This window comes from Vidua chalybeata, chromosome 4 (assembly GCF_026979565.1).
Source record: "Vidua chalybeata isolate OUT-0048 chromosome 4, bVidCha1 merged haplotype, whole genome shotgun sequence".
NCBI classification, from domain to species: Eukaryota; Metazoa; Chordata; class Aves; order Passeriformes; family Viduidae; genus Vidua; species Vidua chalybeata.
The window spans coordinates 1696426-1717208 of record NC_071533.1 but is presented as its reverse complement, the minus strand read 5'-3'; the positions used below and the strand labels follow the sequence as shown (position 1 = coordinate 1717208).

Genomic DNA, 20783 nt, shown 5'->3' with positions numbered 1-20783 from the left:
CAGCACAAGATGCCTCAAGTGCTATGGAAGCTGAGCTGTTGTCTCACAGCTCCGTTTATTCCCTGAGAACTGGACAAGCTTTTGAGCGTTTAAATCCTTTTGTAACCTAAGCATTTTTTTTAATGGGTTTGTGGCTGTGTTACAATCCTGTACAGCAAAGACCAGGAAAAGAATAAATACTTGGCATGCAAATCCTGGCACGGTGATGAGTGTCAGAATCTTGCTGCACCACCAGCGGTTGAAATGAAGAGATAAAAGCAAGAAGTTCAGAGCAAAGGCAAATTGTTTTCTTTAAACTCCTTCCAGAATCTGTAGTTATTGGCTGTTCAGACAGCACACAAAGGAGGATTTCCTCCGGAGATAATAAGCACAGTGACATAAATCATCAAGAGAGAACATAGATTTTTTTTTTTTTCTATTCATTTTCCAGCAAATTAACTCTGAAGCAGTTCACTAAAAATTCATCCATCTCAAGCTTTTTTTAACCCTTTCCCTAGTAACATATAAGACTGAAATGAAAGGCTGTTTTTGCCGCAGCAGCTCCCCTATGCTCAGGGTGAACTGTTCTTCAAATCCAAGCCTGTCATGTGCTGCTCCCTTTCATTTTTATTAATTTTTATCTTGAAACAGGATATGACTTTTAGAAGGTGTAGAAAAGGGCAAGTCCTGCTGGAATTTTATCTCGCTTTCACAATTCCATTCTAATTCTTCTGGGACTCGTTGCCTAAGAGTCAGTGTTCAAGAAGCCTGTAAGGCTGTGGCAGTTTTCCCAAATCCCAGAGGTAGTTTGTGGCAGTGACCGCAACCGAGGGATTCAGTGGCACTGCTGGGAAGGAGATGGAGCGTGAACTCCACGTGTTTGGGCCTCTTTTGCAGGGAGAGATGCAAAGAGGCAACAGGGCTTCGTGCTGAGAAGAAAGGCAAGGGTTAGATGGGATTTTAGAGGAAATCCTTCCCTGTGAGGCTGGGGAGGCCCTGCCGCAGCTTACCCAGAGAAGCCGTGGCTGCCCCTGGATCCCAGCAGGTGTCCAAGGCCAGGTTGGACAGGGCTTGGAGCAGCCTGGGATGGTGGAAGGTGGCCCTGCCCGTGGCAGGGGGTAGGACTGGAATGATCTTTAAGGTCCCTGCCAACCAGGGATGCAAAGGTTACAGGTAATTTTCATACCCACCCAACTTAGGTGCACTCAAAGTTCAGCTCGGCGAGTTCAAATCTACGTGCACACAGCAGCCTCAGAGCAAAGGGAAACTCACCTTTGTGTCAGGCAGCTTGTGAGGCTACATTAAAATAGTTTGTAAAGCATTTGAATATCCCAAGGGGCTGCAAACATGCAAGCTTATAAAAATAACTTGCAGAAAAAATAAAAGTAACAGCTGAACTGTTTGGGTTCAGCTGGTCAAGTTCCCTCTGTGACAGAGCCAGTCCAGCGATCCCTGTAGTTACCGCTGTGTTTGTGCTTTGACTCCAGCCATTATGTAACTTATTTATATTTATTGCTAACCTGTGATCCTTCAAGTAGCAAGCAGGCTTTGATCAGCCCAGAGGAGACAATATTGATGTTGGTTCAAAAAACAAAACCTTAAAAAAAAAGGGAAGCTGAAAAGAAAGTTAAACTCCGTTTTCTTTGTGAGAGGGACAGTTTGCAAATGTGGAATGTTGGGGAAGGCAGCAGAAGGAAACAAGGAGAACCCTAAAAACATGGTTTATGGTGAAATTACCTGACAAGGCTTTGCTCAGCTTCCAGGGAGTAAGTGCTTGTCAAGGAAAAATTACCAGCACAAAGGAACTCTCCCAGAGGAATGAAATGGGTTTGAGCACTGAACTGTCTCGTCTCTGTGAAAACTAACTATACAGAATCACTCGTAGTTTTTGGAAAACCTTCACCTTTCATCTGTGCAACGAATCAATCTATGGAATGCTGATTTTCCAAGTAAGTTGTGTGGAAATCAGTATATACAAATTATTAGGCTTTTAGTACTTTAGAGTACATCAGCTGTGCTTGTTCCTACAGGCAACAATTAGCTGCCCTTTGGGGAAAAAAAAATTTTAAACAACGCCCCCCCCCCCCCCCCAAACCGGTATTCCTGAAGAATGTGGCAAAGGAAAAAAGGAAACTAGATGCAGGCTCCTTCATTTCTTGGAGCTTAAACGTAGCTTTGTGGTGCAGCTGTTAAAGAAGGCTGTTGACCTTAGGAAGTACCGTCAGTGGAATGACAGGAGTGTCAGCTCGAGTGGAACGTCTCCACGGCCTCTCGGGACTTCGTGTAGCTGTTCCCACCCTGCTCTTCCTACCAGCAGGAATTTAAATTATTTACTAGGAAAACAAACCCTTCTCTTCGAGCTGCACAAGGTTCTCTTCCTATCTGTTCCCAGCATGGAGCTCCTCAAAACACCAGGACACAGTTCTGCTTTCATCCAGAACAGTGAAATACGTGCTCACGTTTAGCAAATGAAGCACCTCTTTCACCTCACTCGGTGATTAATTCTGAGAGGGGAACTGCAGACACTAAATTAACCTTTTTACCTGATTTAGTTTTTAAATAAACTGCCCCGTAATGTAATTTTCTCAACCAGAGCTGCTGCTTTCTGCCGTTTGCTTTGCTATTTGGAACGTGCTCTGTTCCAGATCTATTTCATTCAACTTGGTGACAGTAATATCTTCAGACTGTCCCCTTCACCCTGGGGGTCCCACCAGTAAATCCATCATTCTTCCCAGACAATAGATTATTAATTGGAAACACGTGTCAGAACATGCAAGAACACCAACAGCGACACGAACGTGCCTCCTCCTTAGCAGCATTCCCAGTTTTACCTTCTCAGTGTTGGCAGAGGGGTGTCACTGAATACAGGTTTTCTTCCATTTTTCCCCTCCAAAACATAAAAATTCCTTGATTTTCTCAGTTTTTAAAAGGCAGTTCTTGTTAATTTCCTGTCTGGGGCTATGCTTTCCTGTAGAGATCTATATTTATAACTGGATGTTTTGTGTCCTGGGGAGTTGATATCAGCACTGTAGGAGTTTATAACCTTACAAAAAGAATAGCGTTGCTGTGATGGTTGTAGATGCGCCTTTCCCAATGGATAATGGGCACTTCTCTGTGTGGATTAGGATCACGCTGGCTGCCGGTGCATCTGAGAAAGTCTGTCTGAATTGTTTCTTCTGGCAAGTAGCAGGAGTGTGTGAGTGAAACGTGCCTGGATGCGGAATACGGAGACAGAGCTATGCTGGAAATGTTCCTGCAGCTGTTCCTTGGGAAACATCTGTGGGGCTGGGCGTGGAGATTTGTGCATCTCCGTTCACCCCTCACAGAGCAGTTTGTCTCATGAAACAGAGGTGTAAATGATGGGGGAATCAGAGCAGCCCATTATGCCCCAATGGACGTGAAATGAATAAAGGTTGTCGTTCGGAAAGCAAGGGGGGAAAGGGAATATTCTTTACTGGCACAAGGATAAGGTCAGCAGACTCCACAAGACTCCCAGAATTCCAGCTGCCTGTTATTTCAGTAGGAACAACCGATCCACCGGACTGAAATTTTTCACATTTGCAGTTGGAAAAACCCTTCCATCTGTGATAGTCTGTGTTTGTATTGGCTGATAAAGAGAATGATATACTGGCTGATGCCATCTCATAATTAGTGATTATCCCTGTGCAAAGTATAGCAGACATTGTCCCAAGATCTCAGTTTTAGCAACAGACATACAAGAATTTAAGACAGCCTGGGAAAGGAGAGAAAGGAGTATTTTGTGAGATAATTAAGGGCTTCTCATCTTTTATGAAAAAGGGAAGTGTTAAATTGGAAAATAAATGTAAATTCATAAAATAAATTTACAATAAGCAGTCCTTAGAGCTGAAAGCTTCCTAGCAAATCATTTTACTCAGCAGTTGCCTAGTTCTACAGACAGGAAGGTGACTGCCTTTATTTTTTTCCTTGGTTTAACTTTTAATGACTAATTTAAATTCCATTTATGCAGAATCCCTGTGATTTTTGAAAACGCCTCCTGAAATTATGCAGAACCACCTTTCTAAAAAAAAAAAAAAACCACCAACAAAACTTTCCAAAGCCTTAAGTACAGCACTGCCTAGAATTATCCTGTCAATTAAATAAAAGAACCCACTTAAAGTAAGTGACAAAAATATACAGTGAATTAAATGCACCTTCCAGTAACAAATGGTTATTAAAGGAGGCCTCTGAGCCAACTGCTGGTTCTGTGGTCATGCTTCGACAAGCAGGAGGCTATTGAAACACACAGCTGCCTTTCCAACAATTTAACCTGCACTGAATGGCAGATCACTGCCATTTGATGGCATTCCCTGGGCTCCTGGAAGGCTCCCTGTGCCACGGTGGGAGCAGGACTGGGGCTGCACCTCCAGCTGCTGTTCAGGTGCTGCCTGCAGAAAGTGGGTACATGGAGGGATGAGCTACAAAAGGCAGGAGAAAGTTGTATTTTATTAGGCCTGGAGATGCAGCATAGATTTCTGACAGTAGCTGGAGCGGGAGCCAGCAAGGACTAAGACGAAGGGTGGTACCTGCATCCACCCCCCACAGAAATCATGAATAATTGCAGTCACTGGGCAAGTTCTGAATGTGTCACAGATTTGTGAGTCTCTCCTGCTTCCTCCCTGTTTCTCAGTGACCATAGAGTGAAGTTTGAACAAGGTGGGGCAGCTACAACCCACGAGCAACAAAACTGCAGGTGGTGTTGCTGTGGCCCTGGTGAAGTCACCAGGAGTGCCTTCCTTTGTGCTGTCTTTACGTGAGGGTTTGCACTGGGGGCAAGGCTCCTCCTTCCTCTTCTCATGCCAGAGCCATTTCCAAACCTCATTTCCAAACCCTCCGAAACGAGATCTGATGATCCTAAAAAAATAGGTTGCGCTGGACTCGTGCTGTGTTTGCTCCTGAGCGCTTTCTGGATCTTTCCAGCTGTGTGTGTGCAGAGAGGCCTCCATGACAACACAGGCAGAGCATCGGGTTCAGCACAGAGCCAGCTCACTCTGCAGCCTTTTCCTCCTGCTCTGCTGGTGTCAGGGATCATGGAATTCTCTGGTTCCCAATATGGTATACACGGGCTTTCTCAGAGCCATGAAATGATAGGCAGGGGCCTGTCCCTGGGTGTTATTTCTGGAACAGAATCCTTTTGTGTCAGTGAAAATTCTCAGTGATGACTTGGAAATTCCTTCAAGAATCAGGGTTTTAGCACTGCATGCAATTTAGTTTTTAGCTGTGCTTTACAAGTTTTATGTGAGCTACTGGGAACAAGAACATTTTCTGAGAAAGAAACTGCTTCCCAGTAGATCTTTGGACTTCTCTCTTTTAGTAAACTCATATTGGGAGTCTTGTCCCAGGACTGTGGTGCAGCTGTGCTGGTATAGGGGTTCTTATATAAATAAGGTAGCTGTTATTTTCAGTAAGCAAAGTATGTGCTATCCGTAGATGGCAGATTTATTTAAATTATAGCAGCGATTCTGTCCTAAACTTACTAAGTTTCCATTGATTTGTGTTTGGGTTTTGTCAGCTCAAAACACTTTCTGCTCTGAGTTTCCTGAGCAAATATGCTGGGCTCCTCTTTTCTGCCCCCTCCCTTCCTTATTCCAGCAGCTGCTTGGAACTCGGGGTGTGGTCTCTGGGAGAGGACTGTCACTGCCCCTCTCTGGGTTTGTCCAGTGAATGTTTACCCTAACACCAACCTCCATTTAATCTCTGATCGGGATGCCTTGCTCTCCTTTGGTCTCATAGGCAGCGAGCGATAAATCTGAATAAATTCATTTATTTGTGAATGCTGAACTCGATTTCCGGGAGCACCAGGTGAGAGGTGTGGAATTACACTCCTCTGGGCAGACAGGAGCTGAACCAGAGGGAACATTGCTCCCATGGCTACTGGAGGATCAAATGCCACTTTCCCTCAGGGGCTGCTGTCTGGGGAACAAGGTTTAAACTCTGACAGATTTATGAATCATTTCATCTCCTAGACTTGTTCCTTCCCAAAGGGCCTGGTGAGGGGAAGCCCATGCCAAGGTTTTCATAGCTTTTATCCCCAAGGCACTGATGCCATTTCTCTTGAAGCAACAGAATCTGGGAATTGTTTCTCAGTTTGTGTACACGTGGAGCCTTGAGAGGTGTTTTCTAATATGTGTATTTTGTATAAAAATACCACTCTTGAGACTTCTGCCTTCCAGGTGTCAGCACTGCTGCTGTCCTCCATACGGGAATAATGGGGTATGGAGCATTATAAGGGACACTTGGATTAATTAATGGCTGTAAATCGTGTGGAGCTCTTTCCATAAGTGGCTCAAGCGAGCTGTTCCAAGTGACCCCCGTTTTTCCTCCGTGGGTGTCCAGAGTGGGCAGACAATGCCTGTGTCTGGAGCGTTAATTACTCTGTGTCCCTTAATCACCACGGTTTGTAATCCTATTTCGGTGTGGAAATCCGCATGCCACAAGGCCCAATCAACACCTCTGTATCATCCCCTGCCAGGCAATACACAGCTCTTAGCCATCCAGAACCATTCCTGAGGAGCTGCTTTGGGCATGCCTGGACAAGTTTTGCCGGGCCATACTAGAAGATAGCTTAGCAAGGCCGGTCACAATAATCCTTGTTAAATAGGATGTGCATCTTTGGGTTCCCAAAGAATGTCAGGAAGGAATTGCTGCTCTGTAAAGCACGGCAAATTACAGAAGAGGTAAACTGTGTTTCCTCAGAATGCTGGAAACACTTCTCATTCTCCCCCCCCCCCCCCCATTCTCACTTCCCCGAATCCCAAATAAACGCCACATTGAAAGAAAATTATTCTCTGCATAAGGGAAAAAATAGAAAACAGCGACAGATTTTGTTCGCTGACCTCAACATGACTCCTCCTTTGCCCACAACACTCCATTGTTCTGCCAGGTCCAGACAGCACAAGGAGCAGACTCATGTTCCCTGTTCTTAATTCCAAAGCTGTGGTCCATCATTTATATTAAGGGTCCTTGGGGTTTGGTGTTTTGGTTTTTTTTTTTTTTTTTCTTGATCCTACTGAGCTGTTTTAAACAAGTGAGTGAATAGTGAGGAACAAAGATGAGGCAGGAATCCCTCTCTCCTAACCTGGGAAACGAGCCATGCTCTGATAAGAGATTCCCCCCTTAGGCTACATGAGATATGAGGGATAATTTTTCAGAGTGCTCTATTAGGTTTAAATTAGTAAAGGGAAAGGAATGTATGTGTTCAAGCAGGTATCTGAACTGATATTTTGGAACTGTCATGCTCTGTGCTTACAAAATGGACCTTTTTGTCCTTTTAGGTAAACTGGATCATGTGTTCCACTACGTGCTCTCCTACAGGAGGAAGACCATCCCTACTCCATCTCTGTGATAGCAAGATACACTTTGGAATGTGGGGAAGAAAAGAAGGGGGCAACTGCGAAGGGGATTTGAATACCAGAGACTGGAGCTTGAGAGACTCATCCGGTAAACATCACCTGAATGATGTCACTGCATGGAGCTGGTTGGAAGTCGGTTCCATTTCAAACTGGAGCAGGCCCACGTCTAAAGCAGCTTTTATCCTCCCCAGAAATCAGTCAGCGTGCTGGTTCGTTCACTGTGTGATGGGAGGGACGGGCAGGTGTATCTGCTGGTCCCTATGGGCCCACACCAGGAACACCCCGAGGAGAAGCCGTGCGCGTTTACAGCAACCTCAGAGTCCTTGGCATCAGAATAAACTTGAGGCCGTCATCACTGGCATTGCACACAGGGACTGTGCCTCGAAATAGAGCTTGGCAGAGCGCAGCACGGATGATGGCTCGGTGGAGAAGGTGGATTTACTTTTCCAGCCTGTGACATTTCATAAACATTTTCTGTTTGTTGAAGCTGTGGAACCTCACCAGGTCAAACCCAGCACTAATCTGCCAGAGCCACCTCCCCAGACTTTTGTCTGCAGTGTGTACACACATCCAATGGCTGCAGTTTGGGTTTGTCCCGGGACATTTATCCCTTTGTGTTTGTCCAGGAGCACGTTGGAACAGCCCCACAAATCCTCCAGACGATGATTTATTTTGTTTTATCTGCTCCTGAGGACTCCATTAAGCTGAGAAGCCCTTTGATGGAGCCTTTGACTTAGGGGGTTGATCCACCACCTCCTTCCTGACCCATTGGGCCTTCAATTCATTCCACAGGAAGGGAAGTTTGGAAGCGCACGTCCCAAAACCACTGCAACACTGGGCTGCACAGAAATCTCAGTCTGAAGTAGGACACGGGGGGGTTTTTAATCCAGACAGGTTTTTGGAACCTTCAAGGAACAGCATGAGGACAGTCCCACAAGAGATACACAGAGATTTTGACCCGCGGGGGCTGAGCATCCTCAGGCTGCTCTGGTCAGGTCAGCGTTCATCTTCATCATGTACCGGGACACGGGAGGGCTGTGGGACAGGCGGTGTGGGGACACGGGAGGGGTGTGGGGACACAGGAGCGCTGTGGGGACACGGGAGGGGTGTGGCACAGGCGCTGTGGGGACACGGGAGCGCTGTGGCACAGGCGGTGTGGGGACACGGGAGGGGTGTGGGACAGGCGGTGTGGGGACACGGGAGCGCTGTGGGGACACGGGAGCGCTGTGGGGACACGGGAGCGCTGTGGCACAGGCGGTGTGGGGACACGGGAGCGCTGTGGGGACACGGGAGGGGTGTGGCACAGGCGCTGTGGGGACACGGGAGCGCTGTGGGGACACGGGAGCGCTGTGGGGACACGGGAGCGCTGTGGCACAGGCGGTGTGGGGACACGGGAGCGCTGTGGGGACACGGGAGCGCTGTGGGACTGAGGGTCAGCGCCGCCGCCACCCGCCCCCCCCCCCATCGCCTCAGAGCGCGCGCGCGCGGGCTCGTCACGGTTGCCAGGGCTCGGAGCACTGGGCGGGGCGGAGGCAGAACTCGCCCGGCCAATCAGAACAGGCCGTGCCTCGGTCGGTGGCCAATCGCCGCCGGTAAACAACACGCCCCCCGCGAGGCGGGGAAGGGGGCGGAGCGAGAGGCGCCGCCGACCAATCAGCGGCTGGGAAGCGCGGGCCAATCCGAGCGCGGCAGGGTTTGGGCGGTCTTTTCAAAACGGATGAGGCGCCGCTGGCGTCCCTTTAAAGGCGTGATGCGTCCCGCGCCGTGTCCCTCCGCGCGGCCTCCCCGCCCCGCCGCAGCAGCGCGGTGCCGCCCCGCTCCCCGCTGAGCTGGAGCTCCGCGGGCCGGCCGCGCCCTGCCCGGGCCTCGGGGACCAGTCGGGGCACCGTCGGGTCGCGTGAGCGGGTGGACTATTTGGCCGCCGTGTGCCGCCTCACCGGCGGGGATCGCTCCGCGCGGGACAACAGAAGCCGTGGGCGGGGACGCGGCGCCGCCATCTTGGAGCGGGGCCGGGGCCGGGGCGGAGGGGGAGCGGCTGGGGATGGTGCCGTGATAGTGCCGTGGCTCCCCGCGGGGGTCCAGGCCGCCCTGCCTGGATGCGGGGTCAGCGGCCGAGCCCACCCCCGTCCGCGCGGTGACGGGAGCCGGGCTCGCCTCCCCCTCCCCGAGCGGTGAGGGCCGCGGGGGGGGCCCGGTGTCCCCTCGGCCCCGGCTTGCGGGGCCCCTTTGTTTCTCGGCTGCGGAGGGGAAGGAGGCGAAGGGAAGATGAGCAGCGAGGCGCTGTGGCTGTTCAAGCAGCTGAACCTCCATCTGGAGCTGGAGGGGCGGTTCCAGCCCCGCGAGAAGGGTCTCAGCCTCATCGAGGGCGCCGCCGAGGTGGGTGAGGGCGTCGGGGGGCTCCTCAGGGCTGAAAGAAAATTTCAGACATTCAAGAGAAAATTCCGGCTATGGAATTTTAAGCGCGTTAACTGCGGAAAATTAATTATTTTCTCAGTGTGCGCCGCTTGCCTTTTGTTTTAATTCTGTATTCGTCTGTAGATATTAACGTTACCTTACCCTGCTGTGACCTGCAGGGCAAGCAAAATATCTAGGCGTTTAGTATTTATTGTTTAAAGTCAAGAGTGAGCACAGGAGCCAGAGGTTGTGTATTGTTTCCGTCGGGGAAGCTTCCTGCCGCTGCAGGGGAGGTGGGATGTAACAAACAGGGGAAGCACCGGCTTTTCATTGGTGCTGTCTGGGGAAATGAACCCAGATCCGCTCAGTGCCGAGCAGCAAAATGTAAATAGACCATAAACATCTCCGCGTTAACGACCAAAGTTCCTTACTGAGTTCGGGGCAGGCTTATTATGTGTCTTCGGGTGCTTTGGGAAGAGCCTTAATATTTAACAACAAAAAAAAAAAAAACTCCTGAGATAAGTCTGCTTGTTGGTTGTGAAAGCAGAGCTGTTGCTTAAATATTGACATGCAAGGCAGAGAGCTGTGTGGTCATCTCTAAGGTCAGGAGTCACTGTGTATGCCTGCAGTTGGTAACTTAAGTAGGTTTTAAATGTGTCTTAAAAGAAGCAATAGGAGAGTAGAAAATGTGGTTGTGCTGGCTGTTGCACCAGTGAGACTCAGGACCTGGCTGTAATCTCTGAACCGTGAGAGTGATTTGAGTCCTAAGTGTCTAAATTTATTTTCTTTCCAATTCAAGTGAAATAAAGTATTTAAGGAAAGAAATTGCTTCTGTTTGATCTAAATAAAAGACGATTAGGGAGTGAGGCACGGCGATTGCTGCTGCCACAGAATAATTCTGACTTTGCCTCTCTTGCCATAGAATGAAAACACTCTGTGTCCAAGACAAAGGAATGCCAAGGTGGAAGATCTTTGGAGTCTGACCAACTTCTTTGGATTTGCAACTGAAACGTTTGTTTTGGCTGTCAACATTCTGGACAGATTCTTGGCTCTTATGAAGGTATAAGTCTGGGTGTTGATTCAGCAGCAGCTCTGAGGTCTCCTTTGTGAACCTGGAGTTGAGTGCAGTTCCTTTTACCTCTAAAGACAAGTAGCAGCTTCATTTACTTCCTCTCATAAATCTGTAACCATCACCATGTAGATGTCTGAGAAAGGAGGAATTAGGGGAAACAAACCAATAAGCGTTAGAGGCTGTCTCTGGGTACTCTGCTAGAGCCTTGCTTAGCCTTGGGGCGGACACCTAGCGATCATTTCCTGGTTGTTTTTATCGTGTTTGTGCTGCTTTAAGGCAGGAAGCTTGGACCGAAACCAGTTCCTCATTATTAGATCAGCAGAAAAAACCAAGTTGCATCAGTTCTCTGGTCTGACTGGCCTCGAAGTGGCACAAAACGTACAGCGGTAGAGGGGAGAGAAGAGCAGGGGCAGGAACAAGCTGTGGAGGGATGGGGCTGCCCGGAACAGGCTTAGACTGGATTTGTGTGGGCTGTGAGCGAGCACTGCTGCTCGGAGGAGCAGGGAATTGCAGTTCCCACCGTGATCTATTTGTGTCCTGGTGGGGAACACCCTGAGGAGAGGCTGCTCAGCTGTGGGACTTCACTTCCTCAGCCCCAGCGGCTCCGTGCTGCTTTGTGGGCTCTGCCGGCTGGGGTTTGCTCCAGCTGAAGTGACGGAGCTGCTTATGCCTGGGGGAGGTGTAGGAGCTGGCTGACACCAAGTTTGGTGGAGATCAGCAAGTCTTAGAGCTGTGGGCATTCCAAACACGTTGGTGCTTAAGGCCAGTGTTGCTGGAGGGGTGCATTCGTGGCGCTTCTCTGGTTTTTAGGTGAAGCCGAAGCATTTGTCTTGCATTGGAGTTTGCTGCATCCAGCTGGCCGCCCGTGTCGTGGAGGAGGAATGCAATATCCCATCTGCTCACGAGATCATCCGGATCAGCCAATGTAAATGCACTGTGTCCGACCTGAAACGGATGGAAAAGATAATTTCAGAAAAGTTGCACTTTGAATTTAAAGCTACTACTGCCTTAACCTTCTTGCACTTGTACCATAATATTTTACTCTGTCATACCTCAGAAAGGTGAGTTGGTGGTGTTTGCTGAGCCCCTTTTAATCCCCTCTGAAGTTACTGCAGCCTTGGCTGTAGAGGAGGCAGCTCCTCAGTTGTTGCTTCCTGGCGAGGGAATGCTTGTTCATGCAGACCCTTCTTCTCTTGCGTGTCTCACAGGAAAGAAGTATTGAATCTGGACAAGTTGGAAGCACAGCTAAAAGCTTGCAACTGCCGTCTAGTCTTCTCTAAAGCAAAAGTGAGTAGAAGCGGTTGTTTGTAGCTGCTGAGTAGGTTTGTCATGGCCATGGTGCTGAGTGCTGTTTTCTGGTTCTTTTAGCCATCTGTCCTGGCCTTGTGCCTTCTCACTCTGGAAGTTCAGATGCTGAAATCTGTTGAGCTATTGGAGATCCTCCTTCGTGTTCAAAAGCATTCAAAGGTGCGTATTTTCACTGGATTGTTTTTCCAGTGGTTTGGACTGGCACTGTTTTCCAGTGGTTTGGACTGGTGATGTTACATTTTAGGGGTCCCTTAAATGCATCCCTAGGCGTGTCCTTACAGGTTCTGTTTGGCTGAAAGAAGCAGTTAAAAAATAAGCTTAAATGTATAAAATCAGAGGAACTGCTGACCCCGCGTGTATGCAATGCACGCTTTAACAGGCAGCCGATTGAACGTGCACAGCTCTGGCTGTGTGGTCTGCAGAAACTTCCAGTCTGTTCTGGGACTGCTGGGCTGGTTGTTCCTTTTGCCTGAATAATTAAACCTGAGGGAACGGCTGGAGCTGTGTCAGGGGAGGGTTAGGCTGGATATCAGGAAAAGGTTCTTCCCCCAGATGGAGGTCAGGCACTGAACAGACTCCCTAGGGAATGGGCACAGCAAGAGCCTGGCACAGCTCAAGGAGCATTTGGACAGTGCCCTTGGGTACAGGGTGGAATGGGTTGGATTGCCCTATGCAGGGGCAGGAGTTGCACTCCATGATGCTTGGATGCTTGTGGATCCCTTCCAGCTCAGGATATCCTATGAGCTAAAAAAGGATTTGTGGCCTCTAACTCCATGCTGCCTCCATTCCTGGCCTAGAAGCAGCTTTTCACTCTTACAGTCAGATTGATTGACCTCAGTTTCTTAAGGAATGGAAGTAGTTCCTTAAAGTACAGTATTATTCTATTTGAAAATGGTGGTTTAAAGTTTTTTCTTCTATTTTAAAGCAGTTTAAAAAACTTCACTTCCATTTGAAAATTGAATTTTTAAAAAGTTTTATTCCATTTTAAAATAGAGTAACCTTTGCTCCATTTCTCCTTTGGAAGTGATAAAGAAAATGGTAGCAAGGACTGGCAGGCAAACTGTCAACCTAACTCCACCTTGAACATGGATTTGTCTGGAAGGTGTGTGGGAGTTGGTAGTTCACCTTTAAAAGCAGCTTTGACAAAGGTGTCATAGTTATGACTTCTGTCTTGTCCTGATGTTTTTCCCCAGGTCTTTCTCAAGAAGGTAAAATGGAGGGAGGAGTTATCCTTAGAGCATGTGTGTTATGGACTAACTAACTCCTGGGGTTTTTGGTGGTTTTTTTTCAGATAAGTGATAGTGACCTACTTTACTGGAGGGAACTGGTCTCTAAATGCCTGGCAGATTATTCTTCTCCTGAATGCTGCAAGCCTGATCACAAAAAACTAGTTTGGATTGTTTCGAGGCGTACAGCCCAAAACCTACAGAACAGTTACTACAGCGTTCCCGAGTTGCCAACGATCCCAGAGGGTGGATGTTTCAATGGAAGTGAGAGGTTGGTAGCACTTGGCTGCTTAATTTGTTGGGAATTCTCCTTTTCCTCTAGTGGTTGTGGCAACTCTGTATAACTATGGCTTAATTGCTGCTACTTGGGGGAAAAGTGCTAGCTCTGAGAATGTTGCTGGGCTTGGAAAATGCCTTCAGCACATGGAGAGAAGGGGGAGCTGTCATTGTGGTGTTCAGAAGTACTTGACCAGGTGCAGGGGGAGGCACTGTTGGTTTTAAGGAAGACTTGCAAAGGTTTTCATTGTCCTGAAGGAATTCATGCTTGCTGTCTGGGAAACTGGCTACTTGATCGGTAGGATGTTGTTGGCATCAGGAGAATTGTGCCTTGTTATGATTCCAGCTTTAGGAGCCTTAAGGAGCTTTAGGCTGAGGAGCATTTAGATGCGGGATGTTGCTACTAGCAGCAGAAAAGTGTGCGAGAAACCCCAGGATTGAGGAGTGCTTTGCCACTTTGAAAGGGTTGTGCTTTGTTAAAATTACCTTTCCCACTGTTCCTTCTAGTGAAGACTCCTGTGAAGACATGAGCAGCGGGGAAGAAAGCCTTAGCAGTTCTCCTCCAAGTGATCTGGAAGGCGCATTCTTCTTTGAACTCAAACCTAAGCCCAAGTGGCAAACTCTCAGCTGTCGGTCTTAGCACTGAGTCTGGATTGTATTAGGTTGAAGTTTTGAATGCACCATAGAGTCTTTTGGCAATAATAAATGAGATGGTTATCTGTAAACTGTATTAAGGCAAAACTTGCTGTGGTATATCAATGCTTTGGATGCCTGCCTTGTTTTTTTTATTTTTGTTGTTGTAATTTTAAGGAATTAAAAAAAATTCTTCCAGGTCCCCAGATCAGAAAAAAAAAAAAAATGTTGTACAGTTCTGTTGTCAACAGCCATGAATGTAGTTCTGTACCTGGTGGTCCAAAACCCTCAGCAGCTCAATCAACCTGAGTTGATTTCAGGGTCTTGCCTGAGAAGCATGGAGCAAGAGTGAGAAGCTTTCCTGAGACTTAAATGGGAAGCACTTGGTTAATGGAAGAAACTTGCTCCATGGGTGCAGTCAGGTAAGGGAGAGAGGCTCAAGAGGAGCTGTGCAGTTGTCCTGGGATGTTCTCAGGATTCCACATGACAGAATCCCAAGCTTGGCTTGATTTCAGTGTTGGCCCTGCTTGGAGCAGGAGTTTGGACTGCAGTCCCTCTCGAGGGCACCTCCACTCCTTAGTGTTCTGGGATTAGATCCACGTGGCTGGGTGGGTTACATGGAGCATGTATATGTGTACATAGTGCCAGGCTGGAATGATTTACTCTCCAAAGGGCCCACCCCTGAAACTGCTTTTCCTTTTCCAGCAGGGTCTTGAGTTGTGTACTCCAAATAGCAATTTTTGAAGCTTGGCTTTTATAAACTTCAGGGATTCCTATTTCACACCAGGAGTGTGTGTGGTAAGCAGGAGGTTTCTAGTCAATATAGTTTTCACTTTGATATACTATAAATTGTGTGGCCAGGAGTTATTCCATGTTTTCTTTAGTACAGATGTGTTTACACTGAAATTCATATTGTATACTTCAGTGTGTTTCAAATCTTAACATGTCAATCCATGCTATTAGCTTAGACTTCTTAACTTGGTAAACCTTGCTAAGTCTACATTCCTTTGAATATTTAACCCTTGTAGTTGTTTTTCAGTATATCATGTTATTGATTGAGTCATAATCAGACTTGTTTGCATGCTGATGTCAAGCAGTTAGTGCAGGAGAAGTTGAAATTACGCAGTAAAATATCAGGTAAATGTGATGGTGAAGTAGTTAATGTAATGGTTTTCCTTCTGAACTTTGTTATCAAAGCACAAATTCCAGTCTATTTGTGTTTCTCCCTGGTGAGGACATGGCTAATGGGGACTAAAGTAGCTCAGAGTAACGGTGTGAGGTGTGGTGGTGCCAAAGTAGAAATGAAGGAGCAAACAAGCTAAAAGCTGTTTGGTAGGTGCCAGCGTTGCTTTAGAAAGGTAAGAGTGATGCTGTAAGTCCATAACTGTTAACGTGGTTTCAGTTTTCTAAAAACACACAAAAGTTTACAAAAAGTGTATATGAAAATGTAAATTAAAAAAATGTACAGAAAAAATTTAAAACAAAAAAATGAGCAGAAAATACTGTATTTTTTTACATTGTATGTAACTTTTTGTAGCTCTGTGGCATGTAGATAGTAATTTATTGTGTACTCCGATACAAATACTGTACCTCTGAAGACTTCTTGCTGCGAGTCTCTGCTCACTTCAGGAGTGCTTGGGTAAGGAACCTACTGAGTCTTGTTTCAGCTGAGAACAAAAATAAACCAAGTGCTGTATTTGTTACCTGCTGTGAGTGGCAGTCGGTTCCTTGAAGCTTTTGGCTTCCTTTTTTCTATTGTGCTGTGCAGGGTGTGTGATCCCACAGCTGGGTTCCAGCTTTTCCAGGAGTTGTGGCAAGAAGAAGGGGAGACTGCACAGTGCTGGATGGGAATCTCACCTCAGCTTTGCTCCTGCCAGTGTGAGAAGCTGGGGTGAGGTATCCTGTGCTCGTTGTGAGCAATGTGCTTGGCATGTTTGCACATCCAGAGCTCCTGCTAGGGGTTAAGGGTCATTCCAGCTGGATTCCTCTGAGTTCTGCAGGAACTGTCCTCGCTGCTGTTGTTGGTGGTGAAACCTGGCCTCGAGGTATGTCTGCATCTTGTCAGTCCAGAGCACTTGAGGCAACTCATCAAAGGCACGCTGGAGCTGTGTCCTGCCAGGCTGGACCCTTCTGGCTGCTAACTCCCACAGACCTCTGAGAGCCCACAGGGGGCTGGGGCTGCTCCTGCCAGGGCCTGGCTCAGAGCTGGCAGAGCAGAGGCTGCTGCAGTCTGCTGCCAGTGCTCGGAACATGCAAATCACCTTCAGCTGCCCCTTCCGAGGCGCTCAGCGCGGCACCCTCCCGGCTCGGGAGTCGGCCGGAGCGCGTGCGCCGCGTGGGTGAGCTCGGGGCAAGGTGGAAAGCCGTGGGCCGTGTCCTGGGCTTGCACAGCTTGAGAGGCTTAATGAAGCTTGAGGTGTGCCATCCAGCCCCTTTCAAGTCTGTTCCACAGAAAGGCTCGGGAGAATGTTGTAGGGCTCACTACTGTGGCTGGAATGACGCAGGCTCAGCTTTGATTCTGCCGGGTCAGGTGGCTGCGGATCCCCCCCGAGGAGGTTTGCCTGGCTTCCCCCAAAGAACGGGGATTTTGGTGGTTGGCTTGTTTGTAATAGCAGAGGTGTGCACGGCTTTTAAATGCTGTTTGGGGCTTGCCCGTACCGCGTGGTGGGACTTGGAAGGCTTGCGGTCGGGGGGGTTTAAATGCGTGCTCATTTTCATAACTGCTCTGCCAGTGAGACTGGTTTGGGTGGAGGCTGAAAGGCAGTGGTTTTGTGGGGAAGCCACCCCCTGAGACAACAACTAGCTGTGTCCAGTTTCTGGGATGTTACTTCCTGCGCTGCTGAACCTATTGCAAGCATAATGCTGAAAGTTCACACAGGTTTCTGAGAGCATCTTGAAATGTTCTCCTCTGGCTGGACTGGACCTCAAGGGATCTGTATTGGAAGCACTTCTGTTCCTGGTGAGTTGTCATTCCATAATTAAATAATTATAATAGTGGCCTTTTAAACAGGAAACTTGACTTCCCCACCACTTGATGACATATGACAAGTGACATGCAGCAATGAAGTGTTCAGAATAAATCAGTGTATTCAGACCCTGGTCTTTAACAGCTCCCCCTTTTTTTCCTGATGGAATAAGAAGGATATTCCTGTCAGAGCTTAGAGCACTCTGTGAATTTAGAGCAGCATACACTAAAGGAGAGTGGAACTGAATGGTCTCAGGCCATCTCTTTGCTTGGACTAACAGGTGACTGAGTTATTCTTGTGATCCCATTTGGCTGTCAGGGCTTTGAAGCTTAGCAAAATGGGAATTAGTAAATGCTTGGCACATATATAGTATTATTTATCTTAAAATACATGTTGCAGCTGTGGGGTGTCACATGGCTATGCTTTGTGGTGTAAGTAAGCCTGTGGCTGGTGTAGTACATCTCCTGAAAGCAGAAAGTTGCCATAACAACTGAATGAAATCAATTAGAGTAATAAGCAATTAAAATCTCATCCTTAGTGTTGCATAAACATAACATTTCGCTCATGAATTATTAGCGATCTTGCCTCTAGACCTGTACATTCTGGTTCTGATTTACAATCTCAACCATTTTTGAATTAATGAAGCATTTAATTTCTCCTTCAAAGAGTGCTGGTGGGGTTTTTTTTGGCCGTGGCAAGTAGGTTCTTCATCAGAGACGTGAACACGGTTAAACACCTAAATGGAGGAAACGTTTGTGATGGGATTTCCGGAGCGCTCAGCACTGGCTTTGTTTCCACCCAGCGAAGTCAAGAGGAAGAAGAGTAGCCTGTGGTCCAGGGAAATTTTGTCCTGGGCCTAGGAAGGCAAAGGCAGATCCTTCCTCTGTTCCACACTTCCTCTTTGACCTTCTGTGTATTCCCGAGCCTCTCGTTTCCTTTGTTCCCCTTGTAGAACAAAGCCAGGAATAGCTCCTTGCTGTAGTGCTCAGTTGTCAAGGATAAATCAGCTCAAACCAGGGAATGGCAGAGCTGCTGTGGAAAGGTGGGATGTGTGAGAGCCCGTGGGGAAGCGGGGTTTACAGACTGTTGGCTTTGCAAGGGCCTGTAGGCTTGTTCTGCAAGGATTTTGTGTTGCTGGAGGTCAAATGTCTCAAAGATCAGAGTGCAGTTTATAATCCAGAGTCTCCAAGGAACTTTGGAAAACATGTCTGCAGTCTAAATAGTGGTCCTGTCACGTGCAGTGGCTGAGTCAGGGATTTAGGAAGCCTTTGGCTTCCAGAGCTCAATTATTAACTCTGGTAGGGAGCAAAAGCACTGGAGGTGATCCCTGGCTTTCTCCTGGCAGGATGACAGAAGCCAAGGCCAGTGGCCTGAAGGTTTGTGCCACAGATGATCTGAAGCTCGGTGTGGTGTCTATGCCAGCTCTTTGCCCAAGATATTGGCACAGTGCATCCACAGGTTATCTGTGTGGTGCCTTGTGTTTTCCTCAGCTTTTATTGTTCCATTAAATGTAATCCTGCCACCTTTAACCTGCCCGGGCAATCAGGAAAAGGCCCACGCTCAACGCTGCAAATGCAGCATGAGCTGTGTGGATCAGCTGAGAAATAAAACAGGCCCCCCTTGAAGGAATTTGGGTTTATTCTGGTCTTAGGATGTGCACTTGGACTGGTAACCTCCACAGCCTCCAACTGCCGCTGGAATAGCTGTTGGAGTATTCCAAGCCCAGGCTGGGATTCATTCTTGCACTGTCTGATTCCCTGTTTGTTTTTGGTGTGTTTTCTTTAACCCCAAGCAGGTGATGTGTTCTCCTCTGATCCATGTGCAGGGACACTGCGTGGCTCCAAGTGCCTGTGAAAACACAGATTTCTGCTCCAGTGGGAAAAACCTGTCCACTTTATTGTGCCAGGCAGTGAGGAAGGCACAGGCATACAACGTCTCCAGTGCTTTTTCTGTAGTTAGCTGAGTGCTGGACAGCTGCTGCAGCTGTAACTAGTGTGTAATTCTCAATATAAAAGATTGGAATGCTTTGGACTTCTGTGGGAAGCAGCTGAAGTATTGCTTGACTGTTAAATGAAGTCCTATTTAGGCTGTATTGATGTACACTTTGATGGTGTTCATCTGGAAACCTGCAGTACTGCCACACTTGTTGGGGAGAGACTTTGTGCAGTGGAGAATTCACTGAGTGTCCTACTCTATTTAAGGGGCTTTGCCCGCAGTTGCCATGGAAGCCTTGCCTTCTGCGTGCCCTTGGGATTCATCCCTGAACAAAAGGTCCACCTGGAGTCACAGGGCTGCACTCTTCCTATAAAGCCTTGCATCCTCAGAGGGTGAAAGCCCTGCTGGCTCTGGTCATAAATCATTTTCTGCTTCGCTGGGCTCAAAGCTTTCATGTTACTCTTCCTTCAGATCCTTCCAGGCTCATCTTTCAGATGCTGCTGCATGTGGGGCATTTCAGTCTGCACCGGGCATCGCTCGATAGTGCTGCTCTGGGATCAGTTTATATCTTTTGGCAGCATTCCTTGAGCTGGCAGCAGGGAATAACTTACTCTAATAAGCAATAGTAGGTGACAGTGCTCTATCATCCCTCAACTGGTGCCCTGTGTGCCTTGTTACATAAAAGGCAGATAAAATGCCTCGTGAAATGTCCTGCTCCTCGGAGGTGTTGGGTCCTCAGCCCTGGAGATCAAAGTCCTTTTTCAAGTGGCTGACATCAGCAGGCACTTTCGTGTCCTTCCTCTTGTCCCTGCCTCAAACCCAACCTCAAGAGGCTGTGTTTGGAGAAGTGTGTCTGTGCCATGGAAATTCACCCAGCTCAGTAAAAGCTGCTTTCCCACCAGCTTGGAAAACCCCTCACACCTGCATGCCAAGTTGGGCCTGGTCGTTTGCCAGGCTCACTCTTGTGCTGTCACCTTGGCTACGGAATAGGGAAAGGGCTGGATTAGTCCTGCTGCTGTTGTGTCACTCAGGGATACAGGATTCACTTTTTCTGGAAAAGCTGAGGTAGGGAGCTACACAAGCAGGCTTTTGCCACAGATCTTTCAGCACATTCACAATAAATCTTTAGTGTGGACCACATCCATTCCGTGTTCCAGCTGCCAGGCCACCTCGTGGGATCCTGGAAGCACCTCATCCAGGCTGGCAGGTCACCTGTCACCTCCACCAGTAACCCAGACTGGGGTCCAGGTGTACAGTTTGCTGTTGGAGCAGGGATTGCTCCTTCAACAATATGCATGCAGGTATGGAATTCCTTGGAAAGTACTGCTCAGGTAGGACTGATGAAGTTGCCAGCAGAGGGGATTTAGGGAGGCTATTTGGATTGCCAGACAGGAGCAGCATTTTCCTCCTGTGTGCAGAGAGGGTGATATTTCCAGTCACTGCACATCTCCATCTAGCTCTGCTTTCTGAAGAGATTTATGAGCTCTGAAATTCATGTCTTGTGCATCTTGGGGATATCCCAAAGGGGAGACTTTGGATATAAAATACCTAATCAACACCTGGGTTTTGCAAATGTCAGCTTGAGCAAGCTCTCTTTAGTAACAGGTTTTTGGAAACGAGCAAG

General features: G+C 47.9%; 1 protein-coding gene across 1 annotated transcript; it reads left to right on the top strand.

The window, feature by feature from the left end:
* The first annotated feature begins 9315 nt into the window (after nucleotides 1-9315).
* On the top strand, nucleotides 9316-15961 carry CCNG2 (cyclin G2). The gene is made up of 7 exons (XM_053941580.1): nucleotides 9316-9725; nucleotides 10666-10803; nucleotides 11626-11876; nucleotides 12024-12102; nucleotides 12184-12282; nucleotides 13415-13620; nucleotides 14133-15961. Exons 1-7 carry the CDS (start codon nucleotides 9615-9617, stop codon nucleotides 14263-14265), a joined length of 1017 nt encoding a protein of 338 aa, XP_053797555.1. The 5' UTR covers nucleotides 9316-9614; the 3' UTR covers nucleotides 14266-15961.
* The last annotated feature ends 4822 nt before the right edge of the window (nucleotides 15962-20783 follow it).

Bases quoted from the DNA above. Each gene is read 5' to 3' on its own strand.
- CCNG2 (XM_053941580.1), top strand. From the start codon at position 9,615: ATGAGCAGCGAGGCGCTGTGGCTGTTCAAGCAGCTGAACCTCCATCTG. The intron at 10,804-11,625 runs GTATAAGTCTGG...TCTGGTTTTTAG, and splicing joins GATTCTTGGCTCTTATGAAG to GTGAAGCCGAAGCATTTGTC. The intron at 12,283-13,414 runs GTGCGTATTTTC...GTTTTTTTTCAG, and splicing joins GTGTTCAAAAGCATTCAAAG to ATAAGTGATAGTGACCTACT.